The sequence below is a fragment of the Cryptotermes secundus genome, unplaced genomic scaffold, assembly GCF_002891405.2.
Source record: "Cryptotermes secundus unplaced genomic scaffold, Csec_1.0 scaffold593, whole genome shotgun sequence".
In the NCBI taxonomy this organism is placed as follows: Eukaryota; Metazoa; Arthropoda; class Insecta; order Blattodea; family Kalotermitidae; genus Cryptotermes; species Cryptotermes secundus.
In genome coordinates, this window is record NW_019739960.1 from 118,749 (window position 1) to 135,815 (window position 17,067).

The following is a 17,067-nucleotide window of genomic DNA, read 5'->3' on the forward strand; positions in this document are numbered from 1 at the left end:
TGAATGAGATTTTTGTATGTGTGGGCTCGAGGTTAAGATTTATAGCTTCTTATCGTGGTCTAAGCACAGAGATTCACTGCTAGCACTGCTAGAGAGCTGTATATCGTACATGACGACGTCGTATGGAAAATGCTGAAATGAGACACAGATTCGGACTGCTATTCAACTGATTCTGAATGTGGCGTGGAAGGTTGGTCTTCTGATGCCTGAAATTGAGAAAGAGCTGTTCAATGACACAGATTATGATAGGGGCGAGCAAAGTTGGAATTCTGATTCCGCGGACGACGGGTCATCACCTTCGTCGGCAACTTGGGGACCGCCAGACCAGTGTGGCTGGAGAGGTGTGAATAATTATTCCGGTGTAGCTGCGGGGATAAATATCATTGCAGCTCGACATCACTGGCCTGCTTCCTCTAAATCGCAACTGAGGTGTCGTGTGTGCTTTTCGCGTGGGAAGCGGTCTAGCGTTCGTACGAAGTGCGTGAGCTGCGACGTCGGACTCTGCATTTCGGAATTTTTTCGGCAGTACCATACGAAGGCCACATTACCATAGATGACGCAGGGGGGAAGGCTGTTTCCTCATGAAGATGGTGAACATATATCACGTAAGTAGAGCAAAAATTTAATTTTAAAAAAATCTTTACACGCGTGCAATGCGCGAAATCATATGAGGTCGTTCGGCCATATGACGTCGGTAGATTACATTAGATCACGCAGGAGGGAAGGCTGTCACCTTATAAAGGTTGTGACCAAAAATTATGTAAATAGAAGAACAATTTATATTTTAAATTTAATTTTAAAAAAATCTTTACACGCGTGGAATGCGCGACATCATATGATGTCGTTCTTAAATTTGTCCTTACTTTTAACGTCATATGACGTCCCTAGATTACATTAGATCATGCAGGAACGAAGGCTGTCTCCTTATAAAGGTGGTGACCAAAAATCATGTAAATAGAACAACAATTTATATTTTTAATATAATATTAAAAAAAACCTTACACGCGTGGAATCCGCGACATCATATGATGACGTTCGGCCAGCTGCCCTAACTTTTAACGACATCATATGATGACGTTCGTCCGATAAAGGTTAACTTGTTTTGATAACAATAGCAATTTTATTTTCAAACCTGTATTGCATACTTATATAAACCCTGCATAAACAGGTATTTCCCTTAAGAATCTGTCAATCAGGAATGCTAAGTCAGTTTTACAATTTTTGTCTTTCAGTTGTGGAAACATTATTATCTTTGAAAATTTTGTTAGGAGATTTCAGTGCCAAAGTAGGGAGGGATGACATTTTCAAACCAACAATTGGGAATGAGAGTTTGCATGAAATTAGTAATGATAATGGAGTTAGAGTAGTAAACTTTGCCACATAAAAAAATCTTAATGTCAAAAGTACAATGTTCCCGCACCGTAACATCCATAAATTTATTTGGACATCTCCTGATGGGAAGATACCCAATCAAATAGACCATATTTTGATAAATAGGAGATGGCATTGATGTCCAATGGTTCAGGGCAGCAGATTGTGATACTGACCACTACCTGGTGGTGGCAAAGGTTAGGGAAAGACTGGCAGTGTGCAAACAAACAACACACAGAATTCATATGGAGACGTTCAATCTCAAGAAATTAAATGAAGTAGAGGGTAAAGAGCAGTATCGTGTTGAAATCTCAAATAGGTTTGCGGCCTTGGAAAACTTGGACACTGAGGTGGATGTTAATAAAACTTGGGAAACTATTAGAGAGAATATAAAAATGTCTGCCAACGAGAGTCTAGGTTATTATGAACCAAAGAAGCATAAGCCATGGTTCGATGAAGGATGGTCAAAATTATTAGATCAAAGAAAGCAGGCCAAATTGCAATGGTTACAGGATCCAAGCGAGTTAAATGGGGATAATCTGAACAATATAAGACATGAAACCAACAGGCATTTCAGGAACAAAAAGAACGAATATCTGAAAGACAAAATTGATGAGCTTGAAATGAACAGTAAGAAGAAGAATATTAGAGACCTGTATAGAGGAATAAATGACTTTAAGAGGGGTTACCAGCCTAGCAGTAACTTAGTGAAGGATGAGAATGGTGATCTGCTTGCAGATTTCCACAACATTTTGGATAGGTGTAAGAACAACTTCTCTCAGTTATTGAATGTACATAGGGTCAGTGATGTTAGGCAGACAGAAATCCATACAGCTGAGCCATTAATACCTGATCTTAGCACTTTTGAGGTTGAAAGTGCTATTGCAAAATTGAAACCATATAAATCCCAGGTAGTGATTAAATTCCGGCAGAACTAATTCAAGCAGAAGGCGAAATATTACGTTATAAGATCAATAAGCTAATTACTTCTATTTGGAATGAGGAAAAATTGCCTGATCAGTGGAAGGAGTCTTCTTGTACCACTTCACAAGAAGGGTTATAAAACTGACTCTAGTAATTATCGGGGGATATCACTGTTATCAACTTCATATAAAATTTTGTCCAATATTCTTCTTTCAAGGTTAAGTCCATATACGTATAGATGAAATTATTGGGGATCATCAGTGTGGGTTTCGACATAACAGATCAAATCTTTTGCATTTGTCAGATATTGGAGAAAAAATGGGGAGTACAATGAGACAGTACATCAGCTATTCATAGACTTCAAGAAAGCCTACAATTCAGTTAAGAGGGAACTATTATACAATATTCTAATAGAGTTTGGGATACCATGAAACTAGTTAGGCTGATTAAAATATGTTTAAACAAATCGTATAGTAAAGTCCATATAGGTAAACATTTGTCTGATAAATTTCCTATCCAGAATGGTCTAAAACAAGGAGATGCTTTATCGCCACTCCTTTGATTGATTGATTGATTGATTGATTGATTGATTTAACATCCATAACTGTTACATTATGTACAATTGGACAAGTCAGTTTTTAAAAAAATATATGAGATTAAACATCACATCAAATGACTAATAATATAAAAAACCATAGAAAAATAACATAATAAGTCCTTTAAATATGATAAAACAGTGGATGAGTATACTAAGGCAACAAAAGCTAAACTATAAATTACAACTCCTTTACAATTACAATTACAATTCCTTTTCAACTTTGCCTTAGAATATGCAATTAGAAAGGTCCAGGAAAACCAGGTGGGACTGAAATTAAACGGGACACATCAGCTGTTGGTCTATGACGATGATGTGAATCTGCTGGGTGATAATGTAGATACCATAAAGAAAAACACACAAACTTTAATTGATGCAAGTAAAGAAGTTGGTCTAGAAGTAAACACGGAGTAAACTAAGTATATGTTACTGTCTCATCACCAAAATGCAGGACAAAATCATGACATAAAGATAGGAAACAGATGTTTTGAAAATGTGGCACAATTCAGATATTTGGAACAATGATAACAGATCGAAACTTGATTCAGGAGGAAATTAAGAGGCAATTGAACTCGGGTAATGCTTGCTACCATTCAGTCCAGAACCTTTTGTCTTCTTGCCTGTTGTCCGAAAACATAAAAATTAGATTATACAAAACTATAATTTTGCCTGTGGTTCTGTATGGGTGTGAAACTTGGTCTCTGACATTAAGGGAGGAACATAGACTGAGGGTGTTTGAGAACAGGGTGTTGAGGAGAATATTTGGACCAAAGAGAGATGAAGTGACAGGAGGTTGGAGAAAACTGTATAATGAGGAGCTTCATAACTTGTACTCTTCTCCAAGTATAATTAGAATGATCATGTCAAGGAGGATGAGATGGGCAGGTCATGGAGCACTAATGGGGGAGACGAGGAATGCGTATAGGATATTGGTGGGAAAGCCAGAAGGAAAAAGACCACAGGGAAGACCAAGGCGTAGGTGGGTGGGCAATATTAGAATGGATCTCAGAGAGATAGGATGGGATGGTATGGATTGGATAGATCCGGCTCAGGGACCAGTGGAGGGCTCTTGTGAACGCAGTGATGAACCTTCAGTTTCCATAAAATGTTGGGGAAATTCTTAAGTAGCTGCAGAATTGGCGGCTCCTCCAGAAGGGCTCAGCTCCATGAGTAAGTAAGTAAGTCTCACAGTCTCTCAAGGGCTTTATCTAAACTCAGCTCCTTCACGCTGGAGTTACACGGTACATCAGTATGCTTGACATCCATAGTTTGACCATAGTAGGGTGTGTTTTGTGTGTGGTTCAAACCTCTTTTTCGTATGAAATTCACAAGCTTCACAACTAATGCTTTTCATATGATTCATATTTACAGTTCTTCACAGTACCTCCTGGTGAATAATACTCATACGTTGAGAAACAGTATTTCCAAATTAAGACACATTTCAATTTTGGTATGTTACATTCTTTTGAAAAGGCCTCGAATTGTACCTGTCAAATTTGTAATCCCTCAGAGGGCACACCGATTAATTTGGCCCATCATAGTGTGTCAATCAAGATTTGTTAATAGTCTTTCACACAGAATCTCTCCAGTTATTGTGCCTCTCATAGTATCCATGTGAAGTAATTCTATAATGACATCAAACTTATCTTTAATATGTCATATGAATATCAGCATTTGAGATTCCATTTGCATAAGTATCATCCAGTGCTTTAGAGAAGTATTTGCACTGTATTGTTTAACCATTTAACCATATCAGCATATCACTATTTATTTCTTCCACATAATGTACAGCCATTCCTCTGGATAGACTTATATTTCCAGTTTCTGTTTTGTTCTCCGGACATGCTGATTCAGATACATCCACCATATTCTTTCAAAGGTATATTGTCTGAAAACAGCTTATTGTGTTTGACTATATGTTAAATGCTACTTAGAGACCCACTCAAGTTGATGCTTGGCTGCTACTTCTTTTGGGTTGTAAAAACACTTCCTTTTTTAAATTCGGTGCCATGTTTCTAACTTCCTTTATGCTCGCATCTGAAGATAAATTGACACAGTATACTTAAAATTTCTAAGTGAAGTGAAATTAAGTTAACTGAAATGTTGGACTTCATTTTCTTCAGTATCTGGCTGATTATTTCTTGAAGCAACTGAAGATGGAGCAGTGTTCATTCCCTGTCTCTTATATTAGATACTGAACACTGTAGTGGTGTAAAATGCAAGAAAATATTCAAGGGAATCGCTGATGGGAAAAAGTTCCACTTTCTCTTATGTCAAATGAACTGAGATAACACTGCTGTAATTGCCACTACACTGAGTTTCTAATTGGTTCTTTAAATAATTATTCTTCATTTCCATTTATGGGTTTTGTATTAATAAATAGTTATTGTTATTTATGACCTTCCTCTGTCCTTGTCTACATAGAAAGAACAAATTACCCTGTCATCAACCATGTTATCAGAAAGCCCTTTCTTTGCTTACACAGAGTTACTGTCATTTTGGAAATCTTGTATGGTGAGATTCTTTTGTTTCGATACTTATGAGTATATTTTAATGGTGCCCAAACCTGATCACATCTTCATTTCTATGGAAATGGCATTGGAATATTAAGCTAAAAATTACAGCTAAGACAACACAGCCTTCTTTTCTCTCTTTTAGTATATTTTTTTTTATTTCCAATAAATTTGTCTATTGAAAGATACCCTTCACTCTTACATGCAGTTTGTACAAAATCTGCAGATGCTGAAAGATGAAACAATTACTCTACAAATTTTGCGCAGGTTCCACTAGGTGTGGGTGTAGCATTTGCAGCCAAGTACTCTGGAACTGATGGTGTCTGCTTGGCACTTTATGGTGATGGAGCTGCCAACCAGGGTCAGATATTTGAAGTATACAACATTGCCAAGCTGTGGGATATCCCATGTATCTTTGTTTGTGAAAATAATGGTTATGGAATGGGCACCAGTGCTGAAAGAGGATCAGCTAGCACAGCTTTCTACACAAGAGGGGATTACATTCCTGGCATCTGGGTAAGGTTTTGGAGTGAAGTCTCTGCAATAATCACTTGTCCAGTGTTGGATTTCTCACACATCACATTACACTGCATAATTCCACAAAGATCTATACAAAATCTAATAAGTGTGCAAAAACTAGAGTGCATGAATTATACAGGATTTAAGAAAGTGTTCATTCTGAAAAATATCATTTACTTGATCAATCTATAAATGTTTAAACTCTGAAAATCTAGGAGGGCCATATATGGCGTCAACTGATAATAGAAGTTGGCTAAGTTTTTCATTTAATCCTATCATATATTTATTAAAATTGTAACATTCTTTTGCATTTTTAAAATGAAGTACAGATTGGTTTTCTACAGAATAAGGTACGATCATACAGCTATTTTTTAATTCCAGTTACCACATTCTTCTGGCACTGCACAGTGGCTCATTCATCACTTTCACATGTCACAACACATGCAATGTCTAGCAAATAACAGGGAAGACTTCTTACCAAACCACACTGAACCCAATGTCATCCCAATTGCTTCTTAATGTGTTTGTTTAAATATAAGAATGAATCATAATGTGACATGTTTATGAGTTACTGTAGATAGGGTTTGGTTTGATAATTGGATTTATCAAACACTTATACACACAACTCGTAACTACAAGTAACCGTAGCACTATAGCTAATTCACACATTCTGCAGTTCACTTCAGCATGTAATGAGTCTTCTTAGTCTGCTGTGTCATCACCAGTCATTGCCTGGTAATGGCTTGCAGCAGCAGATGTTTCGCTTCCTCTGGGTTCCCAAACTGTCCCCGTGCCTCAGCTACCAGCTTCACCGCAGCAGCTCACAATCCTTGCTTCAACTGTTGACTCTCAACTAACTAGGTTACTCACCAACCAACTCACTTCACTCCACCATGCTAGCTCCACCACACTGCATTTCCCTAACTGAACTCAACTTGGTCAGTTGAGTGATATAGCCTCAAAGCAGATCTATAGAAAACACCTGTCACGTATAGCTTACCAACTGATGTGTAGCAATGGCTTCTCATTTATTTGTTGTTTTTTTTTTTGCGGTCATTGTATAGCAACAGGTCTATAATGCCACAATATCGAATGTAGAGATTAATCCTTATTTCCTCGTGTATGTGGTATATATGAGAAAGTGGAAGAATTTGTCTCAATATTTTGTTGAATTTACACATTTCAAGTCCAACTGAACATGAATTTTTTTCTTGTCATGGTGCCTGTCTGACTATGTATGTATGTATGTATGTATGGTTGTATATTTGAATTTGTGCTTCCCCAGTGCTTGAATGGTTGGACAGATTTTGTTTAATATATTCGGTATTCAAGAGATTATCCATCATAGTTCAGTGCCTAGGTAATATGACCATCCCATCTCCAGATGGGCCTAAAAAAGAAGATGGGGATTTTCCTGAAATAACAAGTTTAATTAAATTTCAGTAATTTTTGGAGACCATATACTTACATAAAACTGCAAAGATAGTATCCTCAGGAAAAGAATGGTACATGCACTATGGGTTCAAATGCAAAATGTCAATTTTGTTAAAAGTGTCTTCACTGGTCAGGTTGATTTCACTCTTTTTCAGCATTCTGTAACCAAAACTGTGCAACAACTGATTGCATTTACAGAGTAATTTAGATAAGATGAGTCATATATCAAGCAGTATCTGCAGCATGTATGCACAGATTTCTTTTAATGTGATGTCTTGGATTATGCAGTGAAATTCTATTATCAAAAATGTTTGTGTCACTTTTATTTGTTGTACACAGTGAGCCAGTAGTCACTGTGTACCTACAATACAAACAATAAAACCTCTTCATTCTTAGTAGTGATTTTTGTACATTGGTGCAGCAGACAGGTATCCAGTTTGGCAGCACCTGTAGAATGCTGCAGAAATATTTGCACCTGCAGCCCTACAAGATAAGATCAGGACTTGAATTTAAAGGGATAACAAGCATGTTAAATATTTCCAGTGGTTTACAGATGATATTCCAGACATCACATTTTTGCCATTGAGTTCTGCTTTCATTTATCTGGTTATGTCAGCAGCCAACACAGCCATATTTATCAAGCAACTAATCTGAATGCGATTAAGGACACATATTACATGACCTCAAGGCTAGTGTGTGGTATGTCATATCACAAAATCGGATAATTGGCCCCATATTCTTCCATGACACTGTCAACTTGGAATATTATTGTGAAGTGATTCTTTACCATTTCATTGAACATTTCAATGAGGATGAAATGCCTACAGCTATTTCCAACAACAAGGTGCTGCTGCACACATAGCTCGTGTTTCTGTGATGCTACTGTGCAGTGTGTTCAGGGACAGAATGACTTCAAAGGGCATCTGGCAACCAAGGCTGCCTAGTCGTACACCCCCCTGCTTTTTATATATGGGAAGCAATGAAAGGCACAGTTTACACAGACAACCCTCACACCCTCTTGAACTGAAAGAAGTCATCGCACATTTCATCATGAGCATGCCTCTTGTTGGGTTGTCATGTGTCTTTGTAAACAAGATTAGATCTGTAGATGTGTGTTGTAACTTAAGTAAGTATGAGAAACTTAGTTGTAATAATGTACAGGGATTCTCTGAATATACTTATCATCTATGGTAGGTGTACAAGAACTTCTGGCTCACCTGCATATGCAAATTCTACTTACCACTTTCAACTCTTTAAAGAATAAACAACTTTGCTTATACAGAGAGTAGCATGGGATAGAGGTCCTGATGAAATGCTGAATATAGTGCTGAAATTTACTACTACAAGATGTCTAGGGAGAAAGTGGCTTAACTGGGGAACTTATTAATCAAGTAATTTTGAATAAAAAATATCATATGAGCATGTTTCCTATTCACTACAGTAAAGGAGTTGCCATTGTTTTCATTATGAAAATCAGCCTTCGATGTCTGCTGAGACCTATCTGGAACAATCTAGAATGAGGAAGGGGGTCTCAGCCTCAAACTAAAGGTGCGGGCAACACACAAATCCCACTGTGCTGAGCTCTCATGGCACTACTATGTGGAAATTATCCAACTGTGGGTTCTGCAGAATGAGTTTGTCTGTATTCTGCAAGTCCTTTTTATATAATAATTTTCTGGTTTGGTTTATCTGTTGTAAGGCTCTTATTGGCATATACAGATACAGGCATTCCTATTCAGATTTTAATCATCTGTACTTGCTGGCTCTGTTTCTTTTCCGCTCTTCTTTTGTCAAAGCTTTTAATGGTCAAAAAATTCAATCTTTGTAATATCTATAGCTGTTCCTTCTTTGATCTTAGTTCATCATTTTCAGCTTGAATTTTAAATTGGGCTCTGATTTTATGGAGTATGTGCGGCCATATGTGTAAGGTCTCATCTACATCCGTAGGTGATGTACATCTTACTTTAGCTATATATCTTGATTTGTATTCCTTCTGTTGTGAATTAGAGACTAGCTCTATCTATTGGGCAGAACAGAATATGCTTTTATACCTGAGGACAGAGTCAGAATCCAATCCTTGCAATGTTGTCTCAGATAAAATTAGGATGTTGGATGTCTAAAAAATGTACAATTGTAGAAACTTGTAGAAGTTTACCTTATGTCCATATTTGCAAAACATCATTTTAGTTGTAAGAATATAAAGCAAGATAAATCGATTTTAGAGGCCTGGTAATAATACCATGCTTGTTGAAGAAACATGCAAAATGTCAAGGGAACTTACATCCTTCATCTGTTATGAAAATGGTGACATGTGGTGAAATGTCCCAAGTTTCTTCAATATATGACACTCTGATACTCTCCAAAAAGCAGAAAGAACACTTTCACTGTCAGTAAAAGAATGGTTATGCATTACAATTTGCTCATGTGACTGTCAGCATTTAGATACTGTATTCATATAGTGTTCCTATTTTGTTTCTGTCTTTGTAAATCATTCGTGCAGTTTCTCTTCCGTCTTAATGCAACACACTTTTTATTTTAGATGACACTAAACTTACATTCAACATACTAAAATGTCAGTTAAAATGACAAAGAACACCAAATCAATACAAGATTCACATGACCAGGGTAGCGGCCCACTCAGAGGGCCACAGAGAAGCCACAGTAATAAAATAGAAATAGAACAAACATTCTCAAAATAAAAAATTGAGAATGACAACGTACTCTATGAGTACTATTAACATAAGCAAGCACAGTGCAGTAGATTCCATCAAAATGTGTTGCCTAAAGATGGCACTGTGAGGGCAGAACATGTAACCAGATGAACCACCTACGGATGTAGATGAGACCCCACTAGCAATAAAAAAAAAATGGGGTGGAAATAATGAAAGTAATTAAATTTTTAAATTGTAAAAGAAGGCCCTTGGAATAATTAGTGGTGTCAGTTTTCCTACATCATGTAGACAAATATTTAAAGAATATATTAACACTGTCTTCTCTGTATATATTAGAAATGTTATTTTTATTAAAAAATATATAAATTCTATGGTAAAAAATATGGTTATCCATAATCATAAAATGCAAAAAAAAAAATTTAATTTACTTATACAGCATTGTAATACAGTCCTCTTTAAGAAAATTGTAATAAATATGAGTATTAGTTTGTACACTAAAGTTCCAAATCAGATAAAAATAAGGGAAAATTTAAATTTATTTAAAAAGGACTTAAAATTCTTTCTGCTGAATCACTCTTTTTACTCTGTTGAGGAATTTATGTCATTTAAAATATTTTAATATATGTGAAATTATAAACATTTTGTATTCACTTAATTTTTATAACTTTGGATACAGTGCTTATACTGGTAATAGAAATTTTGTATGCAGGTTTGTTGTATTGTATCTCATTTCTATAGTTGTATATAGTATGGTGTGACATGTACACAATTTCTGTATGTAGTCATGTATTATAGTACTGGTGACTTGTAAAGGTAAAGCTGTCCCTGTGCTTAACTAATTAAGCACTATGCCATGAAGACATATGGGGAGGTGGATGAATAGATCCACATTTTCTTAACCTTGGCACTGGCTGCAAGTCAGTGGTCAGCTTCATGCCCCTGCCACTTTACTCCCAGAAAAAAAAGCCACCGGTACCCATTGGATATGAGGCTGAGTAGGCCCCAGAGCCAGTCTGGACAATGTGGAGAAAGGAAAATTCTTGACTCTAACAGGACTTGGATTCTGACCCCTCAGTCATCCAGGATGTAGTCAGTTGCTATACCAACTATGCTATCCCAGCTCCCTTGGTGACTTATATAAGATAAAATTTCACTTAGTCTATATCTGGAGCCTGTATCACCAAATATGGATTTCTGGAACAAATAAAGATATGAATATGAATATGAATATAAATACTTAAGGAATACGTACAGCAATAATGCATGATTCATTTTGTGTTACATAACTGTTCCATCCGCAAGTAAATATTGAAAATTTCAGCCATATTAAGTGGGTTGCTTGTCACCACAGCATGATGTGTCCTCAGGTTATGGGTGGAGGACACAGCTTCCAGATGTGGATACCAGCTGTGAATATACTGAATATGCAGTCATGGAGGGTCTAAATGGGTGGTCCTCAATGTTTGGATCGTGTAAGGGTGTAAAGAATTCCTTGAAAATCAGCATGTTAAGGAATGTTACACAGGACAATGTTAGAATGAAATAGGTATAGCATATAACATCCATGGGAGAGAGAGAAAGAATGTGTACAAAATTCTGGCCTGAAAGCCTGATGGAGACAGACCACATGGAGGATTTACACATAGATGGGGATAACATTAAAATGAATCATACTGAGTTTGGGTGGGAGGCTATGGGTTGGATTAATGTGACTCAGGACAATCTGTTAGTAGGCCTTTGTGAGGCCATGAAGAACCTTTGGATTACATAAATGCAGGGCATTTTTTGAGTAGCTAAGGGACCATATGCTTCTCAAATGGACTCTGCTCCATGGAGTTGATTCATTGCCCTCAGTTCTGGTACCTTATTTGTAATGTTCATCAAGCTTACACTTATTACATGTATTAAATGAAAATAAATTAAAATTCTGTTAAGAATCATCTTTAAGGAAAATTTTGAAAGTGTTGGAGTTTAGAAGTTTTAGGGTTTCCACAACTGAAATAAAATCATAGCATACACATGAAAAACCTGCTACTGTTTATTCTTCAATTATAGGTAGATGGAATGGACATACTGGCTGTCCGAGAGGCCACACAGTTTGCAATCAACCATTGCATTAGTGGTAAGGGTCCCTTGGTCATGGAGACAATGACCTACCGTTATAGCGGACATTCCATGTCTGATCCTGGCACAAGCTACAGAACAAGGGAAGAAGTTCAGGACGTGAGACAAACTCGAGATCCCATTACTTCATTCAAGGAGAAGATTCTTACAGCTGGACTTGTGACAGCTGATGAACTGAAGGTTAGACTGATCTAGAGAAACAATATATCGCAAGATGTTTGCATGTCCCATAGGTTTTACCAGATTTTGGATTTTGATTGGTGTTAGTGTTCTATGATAAGCTTATTTAAGAACGTAAACAGTGAACTGTACAAAACTATAATTTTACATAGTTTTGAATAAACATGAAGCTTGAACTGTAATATTAAGGGAAGAGCATAGATTGAGGTTAAAATGTACTATTTTATGGGACGTTACACCATGTAGCCTAGCAGAAGTTTGAGAAACACATTCCCTCCATTCTCACGGCTGAAGAGCAAATCAAGCAAACAACCAGTGTAAAGGTGTCACCTTACTCTGCTTGATTTTTGCTTGGCTTATTCTTGAATCCTGTAAATGTGGCACTATATTCCTCTAAAACACTGGTAAACTTCTACCAGACTACATTGCATAATATCTCAGAAGCCAGTACTCTTTATTGTCCCCACAGTAAGAACCTCGAATCTCACATAGATTGAAGGTATTCAGAAATATTCTTCTGGGGAGAATATTTGGACCTGTGAAAGAGAAAGTGAAAGGAAGATGGAGAAAACAGCAAAATGAGGAACATAATTTGCACTTTTCATCATATTGTGACATGATGCCTGAAAGCTGGAACAGTGGAGTCAGATTGGAATTTGATTTCCTGGGCAATGAGCATTAACAGAGCACATTCCCCTGATGGCAGGTCACAATAGGATTATTGTATATGCACTTCTGTGAAAACATTCAAGTAGGCATATAGGTTACTACAGAACTGGTAGTGTTTCCATGGTAATACGTGCTTAAGCTGACAGTTATTGAAGATATGAAATAGGGAACTCTTCAAGGAGGTGTTTCCTATCCCAGCTGCTGAAAGTTATCAAATGGATACCAATTTGACCAGAACAGAGAACAGGAGACTACCACAGAACTGGACTTGGCTTCATAAAGACTTGAATCACAGAGTATCCAGTAGTTGAAGTGTCAGAGATGTTTGTTCATGTGTGTAATTGTAAGAGAACACCAATAAATCCCATCATCCCATCTAGAAGCCATTATTTTCATCATGTGTACCCCCCTACATGTGGCAATATATTAAGTTGAGGCACATGGTATGGCAGTTCATGTAGTAAAGTTATGAGATTCCCTAGGTCATACAAATTAAATAAGAACTCATTACATCAGTAAATGTAGCTCATTTATTCCACTGAAGCATCATTATTTTTTAGCACAATCCCTGAGCATATTAATGCATTTGTCCCATCTTGGCACGAGTTAAAAAATTCCATCGAAATATAAATTGGGCTCTTGCATTTGCAGTCATTCACCAATCACCATGTCCACTTCTTTACTGTTTTGGAATCAACAGCATCTCAAGTGCTGCCATTTGTTGCATGTTGTCTCTACCCCTATCCCTACCAAGTGCCTCCCCTATTAAAAAACAAAATGCTTGATTAACACATACATTGCTGGCTATAGAACTCTTCCTTGTAGCACAAATTTGATAAATGAGAAATACATACAAAGTTTTGGTTAAATAATATGAAGAAAAGAAGCCACTTGGAAGGCAATAATTTAGATAGGAAGACATTAATAAAATGGATCTGTGGCTGAGAAAGTGTGGACTAGTCACTTGACTCAGGATAGGCTGTTGGCAATCTCTTGTGCATACAATAAAGAGCCTTTGAATTCCCTGTAAGGGGAGGAATTTATTGTGTAGCTGAGCGACTGTTAGCTTTTCAAGAAGGTCTTTGCTCCATGAAGTTATTTGTTTTTTATTTTATTGCTAGTAGGGTGGGACTGAGTCCCTTGTACTGCTGCCACTTCTGGCCTATTGTACCAGCCCCAGATGATAGGTGAGGGTGATTGTGGAGCAATTGGTGGAATGAAGATTGGCAGGGGAAACCGGAGTACTTGGAGAAAACCTGCCCCAGTGCCACTTTGTCCACCACAAATGCCACTTGACCAGACCCGGGATTGAACCCGGGCTGCCGCGGTGGGAAGCCAGCAACTAACCACTTGAGCTATGGCGCGACCTCCATGAAGTTAGTTTAAGGAATATGAAGAGTTCTATATTTTTGAATATGTGTCCATAACAGTTTTCTTCTTGTTCAGATGATAAGTAATGCAATTTCAAATGCTCTGTTTCCAGAAACTGGAAAATGATATTCGAGTAACAATAGATGAGGCTGTGAAGAAGGCAAAGACAGATAATGAGATTGGTTTGGATGAACTCCCTTGCGATGTCTACTCTGCCCCTCTGGAACCAACTGTCAGAGGCATCACACCGTGGAACAACTTGGAACATAAGAGACTTGGACCTGCTGTGAACCTGCATTAGCATAAGTTTTTTTATAAGTAGTTTATGTTAGATAATGCAATGTTTGGAACAGAATGATAATAAAGGATTCGCTATCCTTATCAAGTATAAATCATACTGATTTCTGACTCTCCAAAATATATAATTTGATTTACTCTAAAAATTAGGCATGGAAACAGGAAAGGTACCAGAATAATGCAACCACAGACATCAATGATCCACCATACCTGGCCAAACTAGTTTGAGCATTAGGATATAGGCAGCAGAAGAGGTAAGTAGTAAGAAAAGTATTACTTATACATGAACTAAAATATACAGCAGTGTGCCAAGAACCTAAGTAACACAAATTCTCACGTGGCACCAAGTGACTATCAACAGCTAACCACTCCATACATTTATCAACATATAGATGGGGGCTCCTATGAACACTGTTGAGAGTACCACATCAGACCTGCCATTCCAGAAAGCAGAAAAGGAAATCACTGTTCTCAGGTTATTTAGTGGAGTGGTTTAGTTTACAGCAATACCAACAGTGAAGGACATGATAGTTCACTGCTAGTAATGAATGTACCCTGATTTATTCTAGAACATGAGCTGTTATAGTTCAACACTGAAACTGTAATAATACAATTTAGAACAAAACTTGTAATTTAGATTCACTAGTTTCCCAGACTTGCAGCATCATCTGATGTTTCAAGATGAACACAGCATTCTGTGAGGTAGGTGGGTCAACTCCCTTCTTTGGGTGGGGGTTCCTACACAGCTGTGCCTTCTTGGAAAGAGCCAGTCCCAATAATTTGAAAGGTGAAGACAAGAAGATAAAACTATGAAGCCACTCAGTTTTGTCAACAAGGAAATGTAAAATTTAAACTGTGACAACTTTTGTGAAGACTTAAAACAAGACCAACTAGAAAACTAAAATGTATGCCATCAGAAGCATAAGCCAGAAAGTATATCAAATCACACTATAACTCATGAGTTATATTAATTTCTCCATCCTGTTCTGCATAATGAAACTGAGGTATTCTGGAGACAATTGACACAACAGCTTATTAACAAAACTAATACTCATACTGATAAAGCTTTAATATTCAGTTTTTTATGTACCATCGAAGAACTGGGATAAATTAATTAGTATAGCAATGGTCTATGGACTGGACACCCAGGTTTCAGTTTTGATAGGGGAAAGAGATTTTTCTCTTCTCCACAGCATCCAGACCAGCTCTGGAGGCCAACCAGCCTTCTCTAAGATGGGTGCCAGGGGCATTTTCCCAGATGATAAAGTGACTTGGACATGATGCTGACTATTCGCTTCCATCTAGTTCCAAGGTCAAGAATGGCAGAGCTATACCTCCACTCCCCTACATGTCTCCATGGGATGGTGAAAAAGGTAAAGCTAACCCCGTAACAGACTGTAGAGACCCATAGGTTTGTAAGATGTCGAGGCTCCCACATATTCTAGACAGTTGGCTCACAGATTACGGTAAGGTTGTCACCCTTATGTGCCAGCCGCCCTTTAACCCCAGGAAGATTCCTGATACTCATTTCTGTTAGAGGTTGAGTGAACCCCAGGGCCATAATGTGGCTGGAAGGATTAGGTCAACTGAAAAAAAACCCTGTGACCTCATCAGTAATCAAACCTGTGACCTTCTGTCTTGTAGTGTAGTGCCTCAACCAACTATGCTATTGCATTGCCCCCTTGCTTAATTAATTGAGAACAGAGAAAACTTTACTTTTCATGTACTATCCATTATATATTTAGATCACAACAGATCATCCTAAGGTGGTAATTCATAAATATATAAGGTATGTCATCATTGAACTGTCAAGTTGCAATGGATAGATTTTTACAATTATGTATTTTATGTTAGAACAAAATAAATAAAAGAAGTGAATAGTGGGGTTTTAGTAGATGCTCTAAATAGGGGTACTTATGCATTGTAATATTTATAAAGTGGTGAAAGGTACGTGACTAGGGAAGAGGGTGTATCTAGATATATATTTTCTTGTTGCATTGCTGTATCCTGTTCTTGCAAGCATCTATTTAAGTGTCATATGTACAAGGTGTGGCAATAAAGAAACCGGATTCATGCTCTAACCCTTTATTAAAAAAAAATCAGACAGTCGAAATGTTATCCCCTTCAATGTAGTCCCCTCCCCGATCCCTACACCGCTCCATGCGAATTTTCCACTGTTGGAAGCAGTGCTGCAGGTCATCTTGTGTTATGCTCTTCAAGAGTTGCGTCGCTTTTGCTTTCACTGCATCCACGGACTCGAACCTGGTCCCTTTCAGCGCAGACTTGATTTTTGGGAAGAGAAAAAAGTCGCACGGTGCTAGGTCCGGAGAATACGGTGGATGTTCCATCACTGGAATGTTGTTTTTTGCCAAATACCTCTTCACAGATAGCGCGTTGT

The 17,067-nt window shown here is 37.5% G+C and overlaps 1 protein-coding gene across 7 annotated transcripts in view; it reads left to right on the forward strand.

The window, feature by feature from the left end:
* Positions 1-16,045, forward strand: part of LOC111872189 (probable pyruvate dehydrogenase E1 component subunit alpha, mitochondrial) — a 24,981-nt gene extending 8,936 nt beyond the window's left edge. For all 7 annotated transcript variants that reach the window (XM_023865830.2, XM_023865831.1, XM_033754576.1 and 4 more), the window contains 3 exons: positions 5,671-5,919; positions 12,084-12,332; positions 14,485-16,045. In XM_023865830.2, the coding sequence (XP_023721598.1) occupies positions 5,671-5,919; positions 12,084-12,332; positions 14,485-14,673 (687 nt within the window). In that variant the 3' untranslated portion in view covers positions 14,674-16,045. The remainder of the gene's footprint in view (positions 1-5,670; positions 5,920-12,083; positions 12,333-14,484) is intronic.
* The last annotated feature ends 1,022 nt before the right edge of the window (positions 16,046-17,067 follow it).